General features: G+C 52.3%; 1 protein-coding gene across 1 annotated transcript; it reads left to right on the forward strand.

Moving 5' to 3' along the window:
• Window positions 1-1,108: 1,108 nt before the first annotated feature.
• Window positions 1,109-24,824, forward strand: LOC115525982 (solute carrier family 22 member 20). The gene is made up of 10 exons (XM_030333432.1): window positions 1,109-2,002; window positions 2,078-2,181; window positions 3,512-3,666; window positions 6,034-6,202; window positions 6,705-6,828; window positions 7,915-8,030; window positions 15,104-15,318; window positions 15,506-15,614; window positions 15,811-16,014; window positions 24,270-24,824. The coding sequence occupies exons 1-10, from the start codon at window positions 1,628-1,630 to the stop codon at window positions 24,364-24,366; spliced, it is 1,668 nt and encodes a 555-aa protein (XP_030189292.1). The 5' UTR covers window positions 1,109-1,627; the 3' UTR covers window positions 24,367-24,824.
• The last annotated feature ends 361 nt before the right edge of the window (window positions 24,825-25,185 follow it).

Here is a 25,185-nt window from a genome sequence, read left to right on the forward strand (position 1 = left end):
CGCTGTCTCCTTCCCCAGTACCCTGGGGGCTCGCACCCCTGCCCGAGTACTGGGTATCTAGGACGTTGGGGGGGATGGGGCCCCAGCTGCAGGGACGGGGCCGGACTGCTGAGGTCCCATGTGACTCTGCTGATCCTCTGTGCCCTCCTCACAGCCCGGTCCCTGCCCTCCCTGTATACTCCAGCCTGTGAGGCTCTGGCTGACACCCAGACTCCCGCTGAGCACAAACCTGACCTCCCAGGAAGCTCCCAGCGCACAAGAGCCTCCTTCACCTAGACACCTTCAGCTTATGTAAGCCGCCCCAGCCCCTCTGGGGTCCTGGCTTTTCTTCCCATAGATAAGGGTGGGTTGCAGTGAGGGTGGAAGAGACAGAGTGGGAAGGGGGGGGGGGGACCTGGGGTAAGCCACAAACTAGGATAGCATCCGCAGGGCAGAGGCTGACAGAGCCTGGGTCGGAGGTGGGAGCTGCCCTCAGAGCCCCAGGTGGAGCCCCAAGTGCAGACTTTTGGGACACTGCTTGCCACAGGCTGGCACAGGGCCCGGACCCACTGTCCTGAGCCTGTGTGTTGTCCTTGGGAGTCCTAGACCAGGTCCTGGGCCTTGGCGTCCTGTCTGTAAGGGGAGTGGCCATCACTTCCTGGGAGCCCGGGCTGGTTTGGGAGAGGGCCAGGTCGAGGGCTGGGAGGGCAGGTGCACTGGGCCCCGCCCTCTTAGTTCTCTGTATTGGGTTTTGTCTGATGAGACGGTTGGAATGCTAAGGGTCTGGATGATGTGGCGGCCCTAACCCCTCACGAACCCCCACCCTGGGGCTGAGTGCCTGGGGCGGAGGCAGGGAGATCAGGGCTTCCCCTTGGCTGGCTTGTTTGAGCATTTTCAAACTTTTTTTTCTTTTTTCAATTTTTATTTATTTTTGAGAGAGAGAGAGAAAGAGAGAGAGCGAGAGCATGAGCTGGGGAGGGGCAGAGAGAGGTGGGGACAAAGGATCTGAAGCGGGCTCTGTGCTTCCATGCTCAATCGGATGCGGGGCTCGAACTCACCAACCACGAGATCATGACCTGAGCCGAAGTTGGACACTTAACCAACTGAGCCACGCAGGCGCCCCTGCCCTGTATGAGCATTTTTAAAGGACTTCTCCCCCGGCCCCCCACCTCAGGCTCTCCTGTGCAGCCAGCCCCTGACTTCTTGAGGGTTGGGGGACAGGGACTGGATCCCATGTGCCGAGGCTGGAATCGGGTTCTTGAGGATGCCTCACAAAGGCCTCCAGAATAAAGGGGAGCGTGGTGATGGTGCCACATTTACTGCTGGGGTCCTCCTGGCGAAGGCAGGGGACCGGTGGCTGGGCCTGCAGACCTGAGCGGTGGGCAGTGCGCTGTGAGGTGGCGCCCTGGGACCCCTGGTCTTCGAACTGGGAAGTGAGATTAAGAGAAACGAGGACAAAGGGCCGGGGGGCGGGGGGCCTGCAGACCTGGGGACACTCGAGGCCTCCTGTGAGGTGTAATTGGATCCCTCCGACCTGCCAGGCACGGGGCATCTGCGGTCCTGACCCCGGGCCTGTTCCTCCACCTCCCAGGGCCCCGTCCTTTACATAAGGCCCCGGCAGGCTGGGCCGTAGGCCAGGCCCGCGGCCATGGCCTTCACAGACCTGCTGGACCGCCTAGGCGGAGTGGGTCGCTTCCAGCTCGTCTACACGGGCCTGCTGCTGCTGCCCTGCAGCCTGCTGGCCTGTCACAACTTCCTGCAGAACTTCACGGCTGCCGTGCCTCGCCACCATTGCCAAGGCCCCGCCAATCACACCGCGGCCGCCACCAACGACTCGGGGGCCTGGCTCAGGGCCGTCGTACCCCTGGACCGCCTGGGGGACCCCGAGCCATGCCGGCGCTTCAAGGAGCCTCAGTGGGCCCTCCTGAGCCCCAACACGTCTGTCCGCGGGGCGGCCACGGAGGGCTGCAGGGACGGCTGGGTCTATGACCGCAGCGTTTTCCCGTCCACTATCGTGATGGAGGTCAGCGGGGGCCGGGGGCGGGGTGGGGGGCTGCTGCCCGAGGCGGAGGCTGGAGCGTCCCTCTCTCCCCTGCAGTGGGATCTGGTGTGTGAGGCCCGCCCCCTCCGCGACCTCGCTCAGTCCATCTACATGGCCGGCGTGCTGGTGGGCGCCATCGTGTTTGGTGGCCTCGCGGACAGGTGAGCCTTTAGGGAGGAGGGTCCCAGCCACCTGAGCCTCTTCATTAATTTTTCTTATTTCTGTATTTTTAAAAAATAGTTCTTAATGTTTATTTATTTTTGAGCGAGAGGCCGGCACGAGTGGAGGAGGGGCAGAGAGAGACACAGAGTCCGAAGCAGGCTCCAGGCTCCGAGCTGTCAGCACGGAGCCCGACGTGGGGCTTGAACCCACGAACCGTGAGACCTTGACCTGGAGCTGAAGTCGGACGCTTAACCGACTGAGCCACCCAGGCGCCCCTAACGTTCCTTTATTGAGGCTTATTTGTGTATACATAACACATTCACACGGTTCAAAATTCCAGAAGGTAGGAGAGAGCATGCAGGGACGTGTCCCTTTCCCACTCCTGCCCCGCCGTCCAGTAATTTCTAGAGGGCAGTCTGGTTTCTGTGCATCCTACCAGCGATAGTTTATGACTTTGTGCAGTCCAAGCCAACATGGACACGTGGGCACCTGCTGTGTCCCACCTTCATTATACAAATGCTGGCCCACCCCACGCATTCTTCTGTGACCGGCTTTTTCTTCACTTCGAGGCCTCTGCGTATTCCATTAGAGAGAGCCCTCCCCGGGGCGCGTTCGTGGCTCAGTCGGCTAAGCGTCTGACTTCAGCTCGGGTCATGATCTCGCGGTCTGTGGGTTCAAGCCCCGCGTCGGGCTCTGTGCTGACGGCTCGGAGCCTGGAGCCTGCTTCGGGAGTCTGTGTCTTCCTCTCGCTCTGCCCCTCCCCCACAAAAAGAATGAATGACTGAATGAGTGAGTGTATCATGGGGTGTGTGGAGAAGAAATGTTGCCCGCCCCCTTGATGGCCTGCGGCCCTCCCAGCCCAGCTAGAAAACTCTGGCCCTGGACGCTCACTGAACAAACGGGGCAGTGTCAGAACCAGACTGGGATAACCCTGCTACCCTGAACCCTGACCTTTGACCCCTTTGTGGTGTGACAAGGCCCCAACCCACCCTGGCCTCCCCAACATGACCAGTTTCCATGAAGAGTTGACCCCGGGGGGTCCTGCTCCCAGTGGCCCGTGAGTTCCGGGGTGAGGCCTCCAGCCAGCCAGAAGTTCGCACAGGGGACAGGCAGAGATACTCCTCGAATGAAGGGGCCAAAGAGGAAATACATCTCTGCGTCTTCAGTTTTCTTCCACACCACGCTTCTCCCTCCCTGACCAACCTCTGCCTCCAGGGCCTGGGGCCCAGCGGATGTTCTGTTATGAGGGAGGGGCCTGGGAGGCACTTCCTCTTGCCGTCCCTGTGCTGCCACCTCCGACCCTAACCTCGTGCCCGGCGCCTGGCTCAGGCTGGGCCGCAAGGGCCCCCTGGTCTGGGCCTACCTGCAGCTGGCAGTTTCGGGGGCCGCCACGGCATACTTCGGTTCCTTCGGTGCCTACTGTGTCTTCCGGTTCCTGATGGGCATGACCTTCTCCGGCATCATCCTCAACTCCCTCTCCCTGGGTGAGTCCGGCCGAGGAGGGGCCTGGCGGGGAGGGGGGCTCGTGGAAGGGGGGATGGCCGCCCTCTTAGTGCAGTCTTTCCTGTTGTGTTGTGTTGGGAGTCTCACCCAGTAACCTCCACTCAGAACCCCCAGCCCGGGGTTCTTGGGTGACCTGGGCTCTCAACCATGGCCCTGTCAGCAGTGAGCTGTGGACCCTGGGTTTCGATTTGCCCACCTGTATGCTGAGAGGGTTGAATTATTTCCTGTGTGAATAAGTCAACAATAACCACTTAGTAAGCGCCTACTGTATGCCAGACTCGTTGTGGGCTCAGGGCGGGGACCCAGAAGGGAGGTGAGATACAGTGGCCCCCAAGGCTGCGGGGCTTATGTGGCTCCAAAAGGGGCAGGATTCACCCAGGCCGCAAAGGTGGTGACTCCACAGCGCCATGGTGGAGACCTTACGCCCTGGAAGCCAAGTGGGAACGTCCCCCCGCTCAGGCCGAAGTAACAGGGTCCGTCCTCACTCCAGGCTGGTTTCAGGCAGCTCCCGGTGACTCTGGCCCAGCACACTGTCAGGCAGCAGGAAACCCACGGTGGATGCAGACTAGCCACCTGCGTTTGCTGATGACTTAGTTTGCTCCCGGGACAGGCTCAGGGAGGGTCTGAGGGATCCAGACGGCTGCCAAAGACGGAATGGATCTTTCGTTTCAGGGGTGGGGGAGATCTTGGGGCTGGAGAACCGGGAGGGGCCAGGCCGGCGCACCTGACAGCCCCCCTCCCTGAATCAGGGCATCGAAGGTTGCACGAGCTCACTCAGGATCCCAGCAAATCCCAGCCCACTCGCCTCAGCCTTCGGGATGGGGTGTCAAGCCACAGCCCGTGGGATCTGACGGCAGGAATGGACATGCATGGCCCATCTCATGCTAGAATCGCCTCTATGACACACACACACCCCTACATACACATGCACCCCTATACACACACCCCTCCCCACACACATACATGCACCGCCGTGTACCTGATGCTCCTCTAAGCACCAGAGACGAGCAACGAACAAGGCAGATCTCTGCTCCCGTGGAGCCCGTGCTCTTGTGCAGGAAGAAAGATAGAAACACAGATAAGTAGATTATATAGTATGTTGGAAAGTGATAAGTGCTACAGGAGAAAATTAAAGCCCACAGAGGAAATAAGCTTGGGGTGGGGGGCCGAGGGAGGGGGCAGTGGCCCGGGAAAGTCCTCACTGAGAGGGGTCACTGAGTAAAGCTCGCAGGAGGGAGGGAGGGCATCTGCCGCTATCTGGGGGGAAGGACATTCCAGGCAAAGACCCCGAGGGGTGTGTGTTTCTAGTGGGCTCCAGAGGAGGGGGTCCTTGTGGCTGGAGCAGAGCACGGGGTGGGGAGGGGGCAGGGGAGTGGTGATGGATGGGGTCAGGGAGTTGGGGGGCAGACCCTTAGGCCCTGTGGCCATTTACAAGACTTTGGCTTTGACTCTGAGCAAGACAGGGGGCCACTCGAGGATCCCGAGCTGCGGAGAGGATCTGGCTTAGCATTTGCCAGGATCCCCGTGGGGGCCAGTTCCGGGGCTCCCGTGCCGGTCAGCAGGCTGCAGACGGGCTTGGGCCGGGGGGTAGCAGGAGGAAGCAGGAGGGGTTCTGCTAGATTCTGCCCGTGGAAGCAACAGGATTTGCTGATGGCCTGGACACACGATGGACACAGGAGCTGGCTGCTCACGGGGAAGACGTGTCCTCGTTAATCTGTTGTGGTTGCCTCCTACGAGCGAGCATGATTCAACCAGTCCCCCATAGATGGGCTTGTAGGTTGTTCCCAAGTTTTGCTGTTTACAAAACAATCATGTAATTAAGAGCCATTCTATTTCCTTTCCTACCAACCGTCTACATCTTTTGCCTGTTTTTTGTTCGTTTGTTTTGCCTTTTCTTCCGTTTCCTATTGATTTGTAGGAACCGGTCCAATGTTAGGGAAATTCACCCTCTATCTGTAATTTGAGCTGCAAATTTTTTGTTCCTTTGCTTGTGTTTGCTGATCTTGTGACCTGGCTTATGGTGTTTGTTTGTGTTTGTTTATATTCAGACGCTCCTGTGTTTATAGAGTCAAGTTTTGTTGATCTTCCCTTTGGTTGCTGCTGGGTTTTGTGACTTTCTTAGAAAAGCTTTTCCTGACTCTAGGATTGAAAAAAAAAAAATCTGCCGTGATTTTTCCTAACATCCTTGTGGTTTTCTTGGTTATGTCTGATTCTTTGGTGCTCCCTGTGTCTCAGCAGATCTCGGGAAAAATTTCAGGTGTCCACAGAGTCCCTATAAAGGGCACAGGCGAATGAGACAACCCCGTGGGCTATGAGTCCCACTGATCCTGTCCTGCTTTTCTCTGCAGTCGTGGAGTGGATGCCCACCCGGGGCCGGACTGTGGCGGGGGTCTTGCTGGGGTACTCCTTTACCTTGGGTCAGCTCATCCTGGCCGGAGTGGCATACGTGATCCGCCCCTGGCGGTGGCTACAGTTTGCTGTCTCTGTTCCTTTCCTCATCTTCTTCCTCTATTCTTGGTATGTCCTGACAGAGAGGGGCGTGGGGCGTGGGGCGGATGACAAGTTTGGGGTATGCAGTGACCCACGAAAGAGGGTCGATGCCTGTGGAGGCCATGGGCTCACAGGTACGGCCCGTGGCTTATCGGGAAGCTCCAATGAAATCCCTTACACTAGCGTGGGGCTCCAGAATATTACAGCGGTTTTGCCTCATCAGTTCCTTTGCAACTCACAACCAGTGGGGAACCGAGGCACAGCCCAGGGAGGGCCCGTGCCTCATTTAAGCTACACACCAGCGTCAGAACCAGATTCAAAACTGGATGTGTGGAAGTTACTAGATGCCCTTCAGGGATTCCCTGTCTGGTGCGCGCTGAAAAAGGCAAGCTGGCATGATTCAGCAGCAGGAGAGGCAGCAGGAGAGGTCACCTTTCAGGGTCCGAAGGAAGGGGAACGGAGGTGTACTTGGGTCTGGAGACTGGGTTCCGCTCAACGCTGCCATTCTTCGTCCTTCTTTCGGTCACAGGTGGCTGCCAGAGTCATCCCGATGGCTCCTGCTCCGTGGCAAGTCCCAGCTAGCTGTGGAGAACCTTCGGAAGGTGGCTGTTATGAATGGGAGAATGGAGGAAGGGGAAAGGCTGACCAAAGAGGTGGGCAGCAAGGGTGCAAGGAAGAGTAGGAACCATTTCTAATCTTGCTGGTGGCCGGCCTCAAGATGTACCAGGATTTAGTGGCTTCCCAGGACTCGTCCACCATCCAGGTGGAGAGGCGGCGGAATAAGCAGAGTAGGATAAGTTCCAGTCTGGCCAAAACGTTCGCCATCGAACGGCTGTGTGATCTGAGATAAATAATTTAACTGCTTTGTTGATCAGGCCATCCATCTATGCAATGGAGGGGCGGGGGGGACCCCATTCCCATCGACGCCTGGCTGAAACTTAAATACAATAACAAAATAAAATGAAAACGTTAACATAGAAATCATAAAATGAAATTATCGAAGAATCAATAATAAAAGTACCATGTATTACAAATACCCTCATGAGATAATTACCATTTATAAGACAGTCACCAGTTATTATAAATTAAGTACCATTTATCGAGCCCCGTGCTAGGCACCATGCTAAGGCACATAATTTCATTTATTTATTTATCTATTTAATGTGAGAGAGAGAGAGCACACGAGTGGGGGAAAGAGGCAGAGGGAGAGAGAGAGAATCTTAAGCAGGCTTGATCCACCCTCCTTTGACCGTGACCTGATCAAGAGTCCGACACTCAACCCACTGAGCCACCCAGGTGCCCCCATAATCTCATTTAATTGTCACTGTAGCAGATAAGGAAACTGAAGTTTGCATGCCTCACGTCATTTGCCTAAGAACACACGGTGGCGAGTGGCAGAACCACGTGAAACCCCTACCCCTGACCACTGGCCAAGTCAATCTCAGATCCTCTACCAGAAGTGAGGCATGAGGGTCTCTCTTGAACCACGGGTGGCTATTTCAGCCTAAGCAGCAGGCAGCTCAGGAGTCTTGGAACTCGCATGAGAGCCTCTGTTTCATTCTAAAGCTCTGGACACGATCTGTGGAGGGCCATTGGTCTCAGGACAGAGAGGAGACTAGAAACAGCCATCTTGCCAGAGAACTCAACCTTGACCTTCCTCTCCACAGATGAAGGGACTCCTGGCAGGAAGATAGGATCCCAGATCCTTCCCTTCTGCTGATCAACCTTTCCTTGCCCAGGTGGTGAGCTCCTACATCCAGAGTGAAATAGCAAGTGTCTGCCCCTCCAACTCAGTCTTGGACCTCTTCCGAACCCCGGCCATCCGAAAGATCACGTGCTGTCTCATGGTGGTCTGGTAGGTGATGTGCTCAAGCCCAAGTCTTTGACCTGGGGCCGGGACATGCCTTTTATTCCCACTTCCAAAGTCTGTTCTTAAAATACTCTTAACGTAACAGGCAGGTGAGCCTTGTGAATTCAATCTTGTTTCATACTCTTTCTCTAGGGTCCTCTGACCCTCTGCTGGGCGCTGACATGTGGTCATAGATGAGACATCTGGGCTGACCTAGGGACCCCAAATCTGGGCAGTGGGTCTCACCTTGGTGGAGGGCCACCTGTTGAAATCACCCACACAGCTTTTCCCAAATGCGCCTTGTCCCATCCTGATATGCCCTTGGGGCTCTCCAGGAGATTCTGGGAAGTGTCCCACTCTAGAAAAACACTTGTGGGTCCAGAAGGGGACAGACAGGGAAACAATAATGTCTATGAGGTATGACAAGCGTCCTTATGGCAGTTCTCTTGGCTGGGGATGCTGAGTGCTTCATGCAGGAAATGGCATTTAGGGGGATTTTACAAAATGGCTGTGGAGTTTGCCACGTGAGCAGGAAGAAATTCACAGCAGCTGTGTAGATGGGCCTGAAGATGTAAAAAGGATAAAAATACAGGGACGCCTGGGTGGCTCAGTCGGTTAAGCGTCTGACTTTGGCTCAGGTCATGATCTCGCGGTTGACGAGTTCAAGCCCCACATTGGGCTCTGTGCTGCCAGCTCAGAGCCTGGAGCCAGCCTCAGACTCTGTGTCTCCCTTTCTCTCTTCCTCTCCCCTGCTCGTGCTTTGTCTCTCTCTCTCTCTCTCTCTCTCAAAAATGAATTAACATTAAAAAAAAGTTTCTTTTAATGGGTAAAAATACAAAAGCGATCCGTTCCCCTTGGCACAGACTGGAAGCTGGCAAATCCTCAGATAAGGAGCTGATTTAAAAAATGGGAGGGGACCATTGTCATTTCACTTGACAGAATAATAGTAAGTGTGAAGTAGGGATATTTGTGAAGTAGGGAACACAGGCTATGAATGACCTGTTCTCTGGAGCAGAACCAGCCCTTGGGTTTAGTGGAAACCAACCAGGCAGTGATAGAAGACAGACTCCCTGGGTGACCTTGAACAAGGCAGCCAGCCTCCTGGTGCCGCAATTTTCTACTTAGATACCTACCCCTAAGGTCCTTTTGAGCACTAAACGTTTGGGGGCGCCTGGGTGGTTCAGTCGGCTGAGCGTCTGACTTCAGCTCAGGTCACGATCTCGCGGTTCCTGAGTTCGAGCCCCGCATCAGGTTCGCTGCCGTCAGCCTGTCGGCGCAGAGCCCGCTTTGGATCCTCCGTCCCCCTCTCTCTGCCCCTTCCCTGCTTGCGCTCTCCCAAAACTAAATAAGTGTTTTAAAAAAAAGAGAGAGAGTGAGAGAGAGAACACAACTTTTGGACACGTAACCCCACACCTGGCTGGGGTTTAAGCGCTCAGGTAGATTCTATTCTCTGATTTAAGTCTGGAACTGTATCTGCTGTGCATTGGAAATGTGGAATGGTCCACCACTCTGGACCTTGAGAGGGCTTCTGCCCCAACAGTGTTGCCCGTGGGGCAGTTCTGGCTCTGGGCAGCCAGAGAACTCCTCGGAACCCAAGTCAGGGAAGGGACGCCCTACCGCGGTCACCCAGCTGACCCAGGCTTTCCCCTGGCCTGCGAGCTTCCAACTTTCCTGTCTTCTTCCCACTGGAAAGAAACATCATAAATTAAAAATTCCAGGGTGGGCGTGCCTGGGTGGCTCAGTCAGTTAAGCGTCCAGCTCTTGATCTCAGGTCTTGATCTCAGGGTCGTGAGTTCAAGTCCCACGTGGGGCTCCACTCTGGGTGTGAAGCCTACTTAAAAAACCAAAAAACAAAGAAACAAAAAAGTTCCAGGGTTGAAAGTCCCCTCTTGGATCCCTCTGGGAAGAATAAGCCAAGGCCCATTTCTGTTAAAAGGGAGGAACTTGGACAGCTAGTGACTGGGCCGCCCAGACGGTTTTTCTGTTAGCGGGTGGGGAGGTTCGGGAGGAAGGTTAAGCGCTGGGAACTGGTGGACTTTCACAAACTTCTGTTGTAAATGCTTTCTGTTAACTTGGATTTCTCTTTCTTTGCTGGCTTTTTTCCTACGTACTCATTGAGTATGGCGTACTCATTGAGAAAAATATTTTCTTTTCATTTTTTTTTTTTAACATTTATTTATTTTTGAGACAGAGAGACAGAGCATGAATGGGGGAGGGTCAGAGAGAGAATACAGAATCTGAAACAGGATCCAGGCTCTGAGCTGTCAGCACAGAGCCTGACACGGGGTTCAAACTCGCGGACCGCGAGATCATGACCCGAGCCGAAGGCGGACGCTCAACCAACTGAGCCACCCAGGCACCCCAATATTTTCTTTTCAAACAGCTCAGAAACATATAGGCAGTACAGTGTGTTGGTAAAGAGGCAGGACTCAACTGTACTTCAATTAAAAAAATAAAACAAAAACAAAAGAGGCGGGACTTGGAACCCGATCGCTTGGATTAGAATCTCAACTCTTGCCACTTACTGTCTGTGTGATCTTGGGCGAGTTACTTAACCTCTCTGTGCCTCAGTTTCCCCATATGTAACATTGATGTCATAAAAGTACCTACCACATAGGTTGCTTGTGAAGATTAGAATTTAAAAAAATTTTTTAAGATGTTTTATTTACTTGAGAGAGAGAGAGAGAGAGCATGAGAGGGGGAGGGGGCAGAGAGAGAGAGGGAGACACAGAATCAGAAGCAGGCTCCAGGCTCCGAGCCGTCAGCACAGAGCCCGACGCGGGGCTTGAACCCACTAAATGTGAGATCGTGACCTGAGCTGAAGTCGGATGCTTAACCGACTGAGCCACCCAGGCACCTGTGCTGCTTACTTTTAATAACTTAATCACATATGTAAATATCTGTACAGTGTTGTATGAATCTAGCTCATGGCACATAGCAGCTTTGCAATACTTTTTGTAAATTTTTACTTAAATTCTAGTTAGTTCACATACAGCACAATATTGGTTTCCGAGGTAGAATTTGGTGATTCATTACTTACATACAATACCCAGTGCTCATCATAACAAGTGGCCTCCTTAATGCCCATCACCCATCTAGCCCATCCCCCACCCACCTCCCTCCATCAACCCTCAGTTTGTTCTCTATTGTTAAGAGTCTCTTTTGGTCTCTCTCTCTCTCTTAATGTTGATTTCTTTATTTTTGAGAGAGCGTGTGCACAAGCAGGGGAGGGGTAGAGAGAGGGAGACACAGAATCCGAAGCAGACTCCAGGCTCCGAGCTGTCAGCACACAGCCCCACGCAGGGCTTGAACTCACAAACTGTGAGATCATGACCCGAGCCAAAGTCAGATGCGTAACCGACTGAGCCACCCAGACGCCCCAGCGTGTACTCTTTTGCAACGAGTTTCTCTTGTTCAAGATCATGTTTGTGAGGTACCTCCAGGTCGCAGGATATAACTTAGTTATTTTCCTTGTGTAACATTCCACTGTATGAATATACTACTTGTGGGAGGCTGAATAACGACCCCCCCCAAAGGCGTCTAATCTAACTTTTCAAAGTTTCTGTGAACATAAACTTTTTCCAAAATGTAAAAAAAAAAAAACCAACATCCGACAAAAACTCTACCCAGAATATAAATATGTATTTATATTTATTTCATCATATGTTCTCTCTGTATATAGTTAACTGATGAGTAGTATCGTTCCCTGTCCTAATCCCAGGAGACTGTGACTGTTACCTTCCTTGATACGAGATAAGAGAAAGTGTATAAATTGGTTTCTGCCCCCAGCTCCTCCCACAGAACTCCTAAACCCCTCATCATTTCTTAAGTGATAAGATGACTAGGAGGCAAGTAAGAATTTTGCCTTTGTTTTGGACCCCTCCTCTTCCTGTTGATGTCATAGCCTCATGTGACCCAGTCAAGAGTTTTCTAGGTTCACCATCTTTGATGACACAGGATGTGGTGGTGGCAGGGGCCACGAGGAGAAAAATATCATTTGGGGTTGTCAGACTCTAGACTGGTTTCACATAGGGGAGCAGGGATGAGGCCTTTGTCTTCCCCACCCTTGGAAAGTCATTCTTACCCCAAGATGAAAATAGGGCACATGATAAAGAGCAAACTGTTTTGGTTGGAGGGGGACAGAGATACTGAGCTGCTAGATCGGGGCTCCTGGGCGACTCAGCTGGTTATGTGTCCGACTCTTGATTTCAGTTCAGATCGTGATCTCACAGTGTGTGAGTTCGCGCCCCGCATCGGGCTCTGCACTGACAGCGCGGAGCCTGCTTGGGATTCTCTCTCTCTACCCCTCTCCCGCTCTCTCTCTCCAAATAAATAAACTTTAAAAAAAAAAATAAAAGCTGCTAGACAGCCAGGTTCCATCCATGACCCCTCCCTGAAATACGAGAGCCTTTCCGAAATGCCATGGGGGAGGGGTATGGCCTTGCAGCAGACCCCTGGGCAGAGGAGGGGAGATGAGGAGAGGGGTGGAAAGTGAGAGTCCAGGGCTTTTTCCATGAGAGTCTTTGTCCTCATCTGAGCCCTACCCTGCTGTCCTTGGGGTCCAGGTTGCCCCACATACCTGCCAAAACCATGCCAGAAAGGAGGCCAGGGGCTCTGGAGGCCTTACTAGGAAGGGAGCCCCAGTGTCCGCTCAGGAGACGGCAAGGCAGGGAAACACGAAGGATAATTGTGTTGTGTTTGGATAACGTGACAAAGCTGTTTCCACGATGGGGAGAGGAGCGCGGTTTCCTTCCCAGAATGCCTGTCTCCCCACCAGACCGGAAGTCCCGGGAGGGCAGGCCGCGTCCATCTTGTTCACAGCCGTGTGCCCGGACGTGGTGGAACATTTATTTCCATGCTGTGAAGGAAGAAAGGCGGGAACATGTGCACCGGAGAGAACGAGGAAGGGGGAAGAAGACAGAGAAATACCAGACAGAGGGGGAGGGAGAGCATGAGGGCTCAGCGTCCGGGAAGCCGAGGCAAGAGGAGCCCACCAGAAGGGAAGGGTCGGGGAGGACGGGGTGGGGACAGAAGGACATCGAGAGGGGGTCCGAGCAATGCCCCTGATGTCCAGGCAGGTAAGGAGACTGATGAGGCAGAATTGGTCTTTCCAAGGTCAAAGTATCTACGCTAAAGCAAACAGGGACGCCTGGGTGGCCCAGTCGGTTAAGTGTCCGACTTCGGCTCAGGTCATGATCTCGTGGTCAGTGAGTTCGAGCCCCGCTTCGGGCTCTGTGCTGACAGCTCAGAGCCCAGAGCCTGCTTTGGATTCTGTCTCCCTCTCTCTCTGTCCCTCCCCCGCTCACGCTCTGTTCTCTCAAAAATGAATAAACGTTAAAAAAATAAATAAACAAATAAATAAATCATAAAGCGTAGCAAACAAAGCCTACATCACGCTGCCTTCCCCTCAGTATTAAGAGCCACAGGGTGATTTATCCTGGGTTTGTTTGCTTTCCAGAGTGTTCAAAATAATATGTTGGCAGCCTTGCCTCTCAGCTCCACCTGGGAGGAGAAATCAGACCCGGATTTCCCGTGGACTCCCTCAGACCTGCCCAACAAGAATTACCGTGTCACCTTTCCAGAAGCGTCTTTGCTTTTTCTCCATCTCCCCTGACTCCTGTGGCCGGGGTGGGTGGGAGGGGTGGTAGGTGTTTCTCCGTCGGGGGAAGGGGGCAGATGCCAGGCCCGCTTGGGGAGAGCCCACCGCCGGATTCTGTCTTCCCACCTCCCCTCCCCATACGCTCCTGAGGCCGCGTCAGCATGTGGTCCGCCAGAAGCAAAACCAGGCCGACCCACAGGGCTTCATGAGGGTCGTCAACCCCAAGCCCCCTTCCTCTGGACCTTGTTTTGTTTCACTTTTCGTAAGTGTGGTAAAATACACGTAACAAAATTTAGCATGTTGGCCGTTTGTGGGTGTGCAGTTCAGCATTGCTGTGTTCCAGAACCCTCCTCACCTTGCAACACTGAAACTCTGTTTTAACCCATTAAACAAGCGCTCATTCTCCCTCCACCCGGCCCCTGGCAACCGCCGTTCTCCTTTCTGTCTCTACTTTTGTCTGCTGTGGGGACCTCGGGGAAGCGGAAACATACAGTATTTATCTTTTTGTGACTGTTTTATTTCACCTCAAGCTTCATCCATGTTGGAGCACGTGTCAGAATTTACTCCCTTTTTATTTTTTGTGAGAGAGAGAGTGCGCAAGTGGGGGAGAGAGGCACAGTGGGTGGGGGGGAGAGAGAGATGAGAGAGAGAGAGAGAGAGAGAGAGAGAAAGGGAGAGAATCTGAAGCAGGGTCCATGTTCAGTGTAGAGCCTGATGCGGGGCGCGATCCCACGACCCTGGGGTCATGACCTGAGCCCAAAGCAAGAGTCAGACGCTTCACCGAAGCAGCCACCCAGGGCTTGCGAGAATTTCTGCCTTTTTAAGGCTGAGTAATTGGCCTCATACACCACACGCTGGTGTCTCAACTCATCCGTCGATGGACAGTTGGGTTGCTTCTGCCTTTCGGCTGTCGTGAATAACGCGGCTATGCACATGTATGTACAAATGTCTCTTTGAGACACTGCCTCAGGGATGTCGTAAATTTCCGCGGAGACCCCCCCCACCCCCACCCCCCCACCGGGTGTGGGAACTCTACCCCCCTTTGCTGTCAGATTGGCCGTAAACCCCCTTGCCGGAAGCAGCCCATCTTCAGGTGCCGATTTCTCAGTAAACGCTGGGAGACGCGGTGGGGGTCCCGTGGAGTCTTTGCCTTGTTGGAAGGCTCTCGTTTTCTGCCTCCAGCTCTTAGACGTGAAGCTCAGATCAGCCACTGAGGGCTGGAGGTGGAGGGGACAGGGGAGAACACTCACATTCCAGAACCCGCGGGCTTGGGGGAGCAGGTGGCTGGGCAGGCAAGCGGCGGGAGGGACCAGGGCTCTAAGACTCAAGTCAGAGACTTGGATTTGGTGGCGGGGAATGGGAAGTCGGGTGATATTCCCCCGAGAGAGGAGTCCTGTGTCTTTCATCCCGTGTGCTGTCCCCCCGGGTCCAGAACAGTGAACCCCGGGCTGGCGCAGGACCATTCTGCTGCCTCTTCCAGGTTCTCCAACTCCCTGGCTTACTACGGGCTGGCCATAGACCTGCAGAAGTTTGGACTCAGCGTATACCTGGTCCAGGTCCTGTTTGGGGTCATAGACATCCCGGCCATGCTGGTAGCCACCACCACCATGATTTACGTGGGCCGCCGGGCCACAGTGGCTTCCTTCCTCCTCCTGGCGGGGCTCATGGTGATCGCGAACATGTTTGTGCCAGAAGGTGAGCCATCCCTCACCTTCCCGGCCTCCCTCCCCCCTTTCCAGGCTCCAAGCCCCACCCTCTGCCTCCTCTCCGTGCCCCAGCCCCTCCTGAGCGCCCTGCTCCCACCACTACCCCCTCTGCCTCCCTGATCCCCTCTGGGGCTCCGAGCACCCCCGACCCTCTGCTCTGCCTCCCCCCTCTACAGACATGCAGGCCTTGCGCGTGGCCCAGGCGGCACTCGGCAAAGGCTGCCTGGCCAGTTCCTTCATCTGTGTGTACCTGTTCACGGGCGAGCTGTACCCCACAGAGATCAGGTGGGTGCGTGGGGAGAAGCCGAGCGGCACCTGCCCCAACCTGGAAGGCCCGGGAGCTCCAGGTCGACACCTGCTGGGCTTGCTGAAGCAGGACCCCCTCTCCTCTCTGCTCTGCCCCCTGGCACCCAGGCCCTGGCACTCCCAGCCCCCTCTGGGAGGTCTGGGCCATGGCCACTGACCGGTCCACACTTTCTAGGCAGATGGGGATGGGCTTTGCTTCGGTCAGTGCCCGCTTTGGGGGTCTGACTGCACCCCTGGTCACCACGCTTGGGGAGTTCAGCACCAGCCTGCCGCCCTTGGGCTTCGGGGCCACCTCGATCCTGGCCGGCCTGGCTGTCTGCTTCCTGGCTGAGACCCGCAACGCGCCCCTGGTGGAGACCATCGAGGCCATGGAGAGGAGGTGAGGAGCCTCTGGGCACGGTGGGGTGGGGGTGGCCAGACAGGCCCAGGTCCCCCGTGACACAACCCGGGGCAACGAGTGTCCTCCTGCGGCTGCTACGGTGTCATGGCGAGCGGGGCCGTACTGGGAGACTCGTGTAGGCCGCGCCTCCGCTTGTGTCTGGGATCTCGGCTTAGCGTCCAACAAGGACAGAGCCGGCAACCAGTGTCAAAACAGAGCCCGGAATAAACCGTGGGCCAGGCAAAGCAGGAACGTGAGCTGAAGTAAAGCGGGGCAGAGAAGCAGGGATGGCACTTTGTGGGGAGGGGAGGTATCACATCCTGACTCAAAGACAGGCCCGTGTGGCTGCCGTGGTGGCCTTCAGATTTGGCTCAGAGATTCCTGGCAACAGAAAGGGAGAGCCCGTTAATGACTTTTGTCCTACTGTCAGAGAGACAAAGTGATACCAGTTCTCTGGGGAAAGTGAAACTTTTCTCAACAGTTGGCACCAGATGAAATGTCTCTAATGATCTCCTTAGAGAGGTCACCGAGTAAGGTGACAACGTCTCTGACGATGTTTCTAAAAGTGCCAGGGTGGGGGCACCTGGGTGGCTCAGTCGGTTAAGCCTCCGACTTCGGCTCAGGTCATGATCTCGCGGTCTGTGAGTTTGAGCCCCACATCAGGCTCTGTACTGACAGCTCAGAGCCTGGAGGCTGCTTCGGATTCTGTGTCTCCGTCTCTCTCTGACCTTCTCCCGCTCCCACTCTGTGTCTCTCATTCTCAAAAATAAATAAACATTAAAAAAATAAAATAAAAATAATCCCCCGTGAGCATCCTACATCTAACCTGAGCCATGGCCTAGGCCTGGACTCACATAGATCAAGGACAAGGACATATGCTTTGGCAAGTCCTGCCAATTCTGCCTCCAAAATGTCTTTAGAACCTGTCCATCTCTGTCACCCCTGTGACCATCCCCCTCCTGGTCTAGATAACTATGCAAGCCTCATAGCCTCCCCTGTCCCTTCCACTTTCTTCTTTTTTTTTTAAGCTTATTTTGAGAGAGACGGAGACAGCATGAGCAAGGGAGAGAGAGAGGGAGAGAGAGAGAGAATCCCAAGCAGGCTCTGTGATGTCAGTGCAGGGCCCCACGAGGGGCTCAAATCTACGAAACCGTGAGATCATGACCTGAGCCGAAACCAAGAGTCAGATGCTTAACCAGCTGCGCCACCCAGGCGCCCCTCCACTTTATTCTTCATACGGCAACTAGCGCAAAAGGCTTGCCATGTAAAGAAACACACCATTCCTCCTTGGAACCCTTCACTGGCACCTTTTTACATTAAAGGTAAAATCTGAAATCTCGGGGTACCTGGGTGGCCCGGTTGGTTGAGGGTCCGACTTTGGCTCAGGTCATGATCTCATGCTTTGTGGGTTCAAGCCCCATATCAGGCTGGCTGCTGTTAGCACGGAGCCCGCTTTGGATCCTCTGCCCCCCCCTCTCTCTGCCCCTCTCCCACTGGAGCTCTCTCGCTCTCAAAAATAAATAATAAAAACATTTTTAAAAAATCCGAAATCTTAAAAAAAAAAAAAATCTAACCTCTTACAAGGCTCCCAGGATCTGGCCCCTGACGCCACCGAGGCTGTTCTCTCTGTCTGGAACGTTCCTCCCCATGCTCTCTACCTGTTTAATTCCCACCCACACTACAGATATAGGTCCAGACGCCCCAGATGCTGGGTAAATATTTGTTGGGAACCCAAGCCAGAGCCTGTTTGCGGGTGTTCTGAGATGTTGCCTGAGGGACCCAAGTACATGAAAATGCAGCCGGAGAAGTGCCCTCCCCTGATGTTACTGCGATGGTTCTGATCCCGGCCATGTTTAAGATCACACTTTGCTTTCCCTGGCTATAGAGAAATCCCACCAATGCCAAATGAAATTCTAGCTGGGGTAACACCGCTTCCTTTGATCTTGCCAGGAACATTTATTCTTTTTTTTTTTTTTTTAACGTTTATTTTATTTTTGAGACAGAGAGAGACAGAGCATGAACGGGGGAGGGTCAGAGAGAGGGAGACACAGAATCTGAAACAGGCTCCAGGCTCTGAGCTGTCAGCACAGAGCCCGATGCGGGACTCGAACTCACGGACCGTGAGATCATGACCTGAGCTGAAGTCGGCCGCTTAACCGACTGAGCCACCCAGGCGCCCCAGGAACATTTATTCTAAAACTACCATAGGTTGTTATGGATATGAACCAGCAACTAAAAAATAATGGAGGCCATCTACTAAAAATAATTTTAATTTTTATAAAAGTTGATAACAAGGCCATTTTTCCCACAACAGTTTGCTGACTGGATCCGACCTAGCTGGTCCTGCCAGGAGTGTGGAAAACTAAGTGACCACCAAAAAGGCAGGGAGCTCTCTTAAGCTCGACCAATGTTGCTGTGCTAGACAAGGAACTTTTTGTCCGAATCACAGGAGAGAAAGTCATTGAGACATCTCTCCCAAAGACTCGCGTGTGTATTTCCTTAGAACAAGGATGTTCTCGGGGCGCCTGGGTGGCTCAGTCAGTTAAGTGTCCGACTCTGGACTTCTTTTTTTTTTTTTTAACATTTATTTATTTTTGAGAGAGAGAGAGAGACAAAGCTCAGGTGGGGGACGGACAGAGAGAGAGGGAGACAGAATCTGAAGCAGGCTCCAGTCTCTGAGCTGTCAGCACAGAACCCAATGTGGGGCTCGAACCCACGAACGGCGAGATCATGACCTGAGCCGAAGTCGGATGCTTAACCGACTGAGCCAGCCAGGGGCCCCTATACCCTGTTTACTTTGCTCAATTTGTTCCAAATTTGACCAGTAGGACCCCTTTGACTTCTGTGTTCCCTTAAAATTCTTTAAGCACGTCCCTGTTTTCTGGCACAACCAGATATTCTAGGCTCATCACTTCCCTGTAGCTGTCCTGGGAGCGGCCATTTCTCTGAGCACCTTGGTTCATTTAATAGAGAATGGTATTTAGAAGCCAAGATCCAGGTGAGAGGGGCTCACCGTTATTGGGGGTTTTCTACTTTCAAGCCCTCTCAGGGAACAGAAGTGGCGAATATATGAATATACATATAGATCACACACCTGTATATCTGTTTTTCTATATCCAGAGATCATACTGAAAACGATGAGCTCACACCATTACCTCCAACCTCAATCTGACACCCCCCACCGCCAGTTTCTCCCTTCTCATATTTAACTCCCTTCCCACATGATGGCTTGAAGACTGAATTGTTGAGGAGGGGAAGGGAAAAAAGTTTTCCATATATTCTCGATGGCACAGGTTGTTCTCCTAAATAGATAAAGGACAATCCCCTCGGCCTCCCCACTCCTCCAACCTCACATCCCTCTATCCTTCCCCTTGAGCCAGTGTAACCATGCCAAAAGGCAGCCTAGCGGCACTCAAAGTCTATTTGCATTTCATATAAACTTTTGCACACAAGGGGCGCCTGGGTGGCTCAGTCGGTTGAGCGTCCGACTTCAGCCCAGGTCACGATCTCGCGGTCTGTGGGTTGGAGCCCCGCATCGGGCTCTGTGCTGACAGCTCGGAGCCCGGAGCCTGTTTCAGATTCTGTGTCTCCCTCTCTCTCTGACCCTCCCCCATTCATGCTCTGTCTCTCTCTGTCTCAAAAATAAATAAACATTAAAAAAAAAAATTAAACTTTTGCACACAAAATTGAAGCCTGTGACTTACTAAGGAGGAAACAGCCAGATCTGGGGCAACAAAGCCTGCTTTCGAGTAGGCACCAAGCAAGGGCACGTCCAGATGGAGCCCTGCCATAAGTAAGCCAAGAAGAGTGGAGGACACAGGGAGATTTGGAGAGTTCTGGAAGTTAAAGATTTGAGCTGGTGTTTAATTTAGGCTTTTTGACATCTGATCTATGTATTAAATTATTTTTCACTGAGTTCCTACTATGTGCCAGACACAGTGCTCAGTGTTGGTGTAGAGCGAACAAAAAAGATGTGATCCCTGACCTCTTGGAGGTTACAGAGTTAAGAGAGGCACATAGAGAACAAATACACAAAAATAAATATGTAATTAAGAGAGAATAATCGAGGGGCGCCTGGGTGGTGGCTCAGTCGGTCAAGTGTCGATTTCGGCCCAGGTCATGATCAGTTTGTGGGTTGAAGCGCCACGTCGGGCTCTGTGCTGACAGCTCAGAGCCTGGAGTCTGCTTCGGATTCTGTGTCTCCCTCTCTGTCTGCCCCTCCCCCGCTCACACTCTGTCTCTCTGTCTCAAAAATAACATAAATGTTAAAAAAAAAAATTTTTTTTAAAGAGAAAATAATTGAGTGGTTGGGGATGCCCCTAGACTTGAGAGAGATGGAATGAGCCAGGCTGAGAAGGGAAGGCATGTGTTCCTGGAAAAGGGAACACCCAGTGAAAGCCCCTTGAAGTCCCAGAGAGCTGGGAGGAGCTGAGTGATGGACCTGAAAGGCCAGCCTGGAGAGGGGCAGGGGCAGCCCTAGAGATGACTGAGAATTTAGGCTTTTAAATCAGTAGAGAAACGACCGCAGGACTTGGAGGAAGGGATTGATGTGATCTGATTTTTAAAAACCCTTTCTGTCTCCTTTGCATTAGTAAATCTCAGCCTAAATGGGGCCTTGGGTTTAGGAATTTAGACCTTTCTACATTATCACCCCCACCCCCACTGCAGAGACCTTTTTGTATATACATATTTTTCCCTAATCACACCCCCTCCCTCCCAATAACATTTTAATGCCACAGATATACTGTGTATCTATTCACGAACCGTGACCCTTTGGAAGACCACAAGCCATTGTAATATCTCAGATTTTTTGTCCCCTCCCCTGTACCAAGAACCACTTGTTGCCCCCTGGGGGCAATATCTCCCCCTCGAAGATTCATAGACAATGATAGCCTGTTCCGTCAGCCGTAGGACTCCTTGTAGTTAAGATTTTTAGAACCTCTGAGGGGCTTATAATTAGATCCACATTCAGTATGTCTCTGCAAGGTTCCCAAGTGTTCTGGTCCATGGGCTTCTTCAGGAACCTGTAAGGAGCTCTTCTTGGCAATTCCCTTCCAACCAAATATGAGACAGAAACGACTCACCTTGTTCTGGTTTGGTAGGAAATAGTGATGCTGGGGAACCAGAGACAAGACATAGCCTCTCTCATGAGTCAGTCGAGTGGAGTTTTTGATATTTGAGACAATAAGAATTCAAGAACTCCTCAGCCAATTTCGTTTTCCTCAATTTCTAATCTCATCAACTAATTACGAGTGCTGGTCACAGGCCTTGGGTGTCGAGGATTAAGAGAAGAAAATGGCTTGTCCAAGGTTCAAGTTACCCATCTCCAAGATGGCCGCAAGCTGAGAGGGATTCCCTGTAACATACCTTCTAATGCTGGTTCCCGGAGTAACGATGGAAGGGAACTTCCTCCACTTCACAGGCTGACGAAAACCCATTTGTAAATAAATTATTTCTATGTAAGTTGCCAGATCCTTCATGAATCACAAGACTAGATAGATAGTGTTTCTTCAGAATGGCCTAAATGCCTGGTGTGGGGTTGGGTCAACCTCTGTGACCCAGTTGGACTTATGCCCCAGATTTTTGAGGCGACATAGCAAGGGAACAGTTGACTCATAACCCTGTTCAAAAAACCCTTTTAAGTAAGACTATCACATTCACAAAGAAGGAAATGCTGATTGAAAATAAACAGAAGAGAGGTATTGAGGTCAGTCATAATGAAAGAAATGCAAATTAAAACAGGGGAGAGGTCATTTTAAAATACCCAATAAGGAAAAAAAAAAAAAATGGAAATATAGTAGTAGTCAATTAAAATGTAGGGACAGGAAGGAGGAAAGTCCTGCAACTTTTCTGGAAGTTTCTTGGGCCTTGCTGTTCATGAGATGGAAAATTTTTTATATTCTTCTAAGCAGCAATGACATTTCCAGGATTCTGCCCTAAGGAAGTAAGCTGAAATGTGGCCATTGTATGTGACTTAAATGTTTATTTACAAGGCTATTCATCACCATGCTTGATGTATCAGGAAAAACATGTCAACTCTCCAGATCTCCAACAATTTAAATAGATTATGATATGTTGTGCAATAATTAAAAGTCATGTTGGTGAAGAGTTTTTAAGGGCATGGGAATATTTACAATATACGGTTAAATAGTATATTAAAATAACTATGATAGTTTCTTAATTATGTCCGGAAATAGAGACTCGAGGGGTGCCTGGCTGGCTCAGTCGGTGAGCATGTGACTCTTGATCTCAAGGTCATGAGTTTGAGCCCCACGCTGGGTGTGGAGATGACTTAAATAAATAAACAAAACTAAACAACGAAAAAGAAACAAAACAACAACAAAAAAGAAATAGGGGCTCAAAAGAGAGAAAGAAATAGGTTGAAATGGTGACAGTGGTTGCCTCAAAGTATGAGCGACGTTTAATTTTTTTTCCTAGCTGGTTTACATTTTAAAAATTATCTCCAGGTGTCTGGTTGGCTCAGTCAGAAAAGCATGCGACTCAGTCTCGGGGGACTGAGTTTGAGCCCCAAGTTGAGTGCAGAGACTACTTAAATAAATAAAACTTCAACAAATTTTTTCAACATAAAAATGATCTTCAAATTGTCTATATTGAGCAGGTTTTCTTTGGTAATTAAGGGGGAGAGGCACACAAGGAAAGCATTTATAAGCATTCAGTTAAGTCGTTTCCCAGATACAGGGTAGCCCCTCTGGGGGCCTAGAAGCTAGGGAAGGGTCTGACGCTCCTTAAAGCCTGCCATGATCTTGGAAGGACCCAGATGAGAGGCAGCAGGGCCCGGACAAAGTACCAAGGATCCAATCAGTGACCTTCCATGGAGCTTCTCCCACTGGTACTGGGAGCTTAGAGAGGGGAGGGGTGGGGGATGGGCTCTCAGCCTTGCAGCAAGAGGTCTGGCGCTCCACCAAGGCCAAAGCCCAGGCCATTGGTTAGCTGGGACCTCCTGCCGCCCTCTCCTCCATGGTGAACACCAGTTGCATGGCTGACCCCGGCATGTTTTTAACGCTGACTGTATTGTATTTCAGACATTAAAAAAAGAAAGAAGACCATGGACTTCAGGTCACACAACAGGCTGCCTCTGGTCATCTTTGCTCATAAGATGACTTTTAAAAGTGATATTGAGCAAGCCTAACCATTGTAGCAGTTGGATCTGGAGAATGTGTGCCTCTGGGTTTTTCGGAATTATCTTTGAAAGGGATGGGGAATCTGTCGCCAGAACTGGGGAGAAACTAGCAGGCGGGACGTAAGGGCCGTCCGTCAGCCCCCGCAGGCACACAACAGATACAACAGATAAGCTGGATGGACCGAAGGGGCAGAGTCAGGAAAGGCTTCAAGTGCAGAAAAGACACATGGAGGACAGCAAAGCGAGAAGAAAAGTGTTTCTTTGTGATGATCGAAGCAATAATCACACACAAAAATGGCTTAAACGATTGAACTAAGAGATTAGAAATAAAAGAGTTACAAGGTAAGGATAAAAACACTGATAAAACATTTTTTTTCATATTTATTTCTTTTGAGAGAGAGAGAGAGCATGAGCAGGGGAGGGGCAGAGAGAGAGGGAGACAGAGAATCCAGAGTGGGCTCCAGGCTCCCAGCTGTCAGCCCAGAGCCAGACACGGGGCTCGAACTCATGAGCCGTGAGATCATGACCTGAACCAAAGTCGGACATGTAACCGACGGAGCCACCCAGGCGCCCCAGACACAGATCCTTTCAAAGAAACACGGATAAAAGAGAAAAGGGCAAAACTTCAGCCGGTCAAGCAGAAAGCCCCAAGGGGCAGCTCTCAGACTTGGAGGCTTTCCTGGTGACCTCCCTGCCGTCTCCCCTCCCCTCACTCTCCCCCCTGCCTCCAGGGCTGGCTGACTCTCTACCTGGGTTGGGGTAGAAGGGCCTTGGTAGTGCCCACTCCCCCAGGGTCTCTGCCGGAGCGCCTGGTCCGCAGGGAGCCAAGCCCGGCACCTGCAAGTTCGTTGAGCCTCGTGCCCCATTCACCAGTTGGGTGACCTTGGCATGTCCTCACTGGAAAACTCTTTGACCTTGCGCTCTTTCCCTGAGGTGCCCCGTGAGAACTAGAAGGAGGGCTGCTGCGGCCCCCACCTTCCTGGGGACAGCAGCGACGCATGCCTTGCACGTAGCACAAACACACCCATGAATGCTGTGCTCACACCGTCTGCTTCTCACCCCTTCTTTTCTGCCTCTCCGTCTCATTTTTCCATTTGCCTTTTCATTTCAACAGAGTCCGACAAGGTCTTCGCAAGGAGGATGCAGAAGAGAAGACGGAAGAAATTTCTCTCCGGCAGCTGGGAGCTTCTCCCCTCAAAGAAACCATCTAAGCTGCCAAGAGCCTGGAGCTTGCTGGCCGCACCTTCTTTGGTGTTTAGACACCGCTGGGGCTTTTCCTGACAATGATCAGGGATGAGGTTGGCCAAGGACCGTGGTGGCCCGGCGAGTCCGTGCCAAAGAGCTGCCTACAAACCAGAGCTGCGGCGACTGGAAGAAAACCGACCAGCAGCAGCCAACTGGCGTCCCAAACATGCAGAAAGTCAAGAGAAATAGGCCCAGGCACCAAAGGAGGAACTGTGTTCCCTTCCGTCCTTGAATCCGCCCCCTTAAGACCTCTGTTCATTCTTATCCCGCCTCAAAACACCGTCTTGGCAGCGTTAGGGTGGCTGACATTTCTGCCCCTGGTTGTCCCTGGAACAGCCCCACCCAGCTTGTTCTTGAGAACCCATTCTGCCCCACTCATGGGGCCTTTCCTCTTTCTGGCCGCATATGCAATTAAAGCTCTCTTCCCCTGTGTCTGTGACTTACCTTCTCAACTAGCAAATGTGGGACTTGCACGTGGTACGTGCTTTATGTGCTTAATCAGCAGTTGGTGAATAAGCGGTGAAACCAGACTTAGGAGACGGAGAGACCTCTAGCCCTCAGCTGCATTCCTCGAAGCACCACCTTGCAGAAATGGGATGTGGTTTGCTTCTCCACAAGTCTTGCAGAGAGACAAATCCCTGGTGTGGGACGGCATCCCTCTGACCTTGTGCCTGCCTCCCTGACCTTGAACTTCACTGGAATTCAGATTAGATTTACACCAGGGATTCAAGTCCTGGCTCATTTCGTAGTCTTAGGCAAACTTCCTTGTCTAATCCCTTCTTCCT

Source organism: Lynx canadensis, chromosome D1, assembly GCF_007474595.2.
Source record: "Lynx canadensis isolate LIC74 chromosome D1, mLynCan4.pri.v2, whole genome shotgun sequence".
In the NCBI taxonomy this organism is placed as follows: domain Eukaryota; kingdom Metazoa; phylum Chordata; class Mammalia; order Carnivora; family Felidae; genus Lynx; species Lynx canadensis.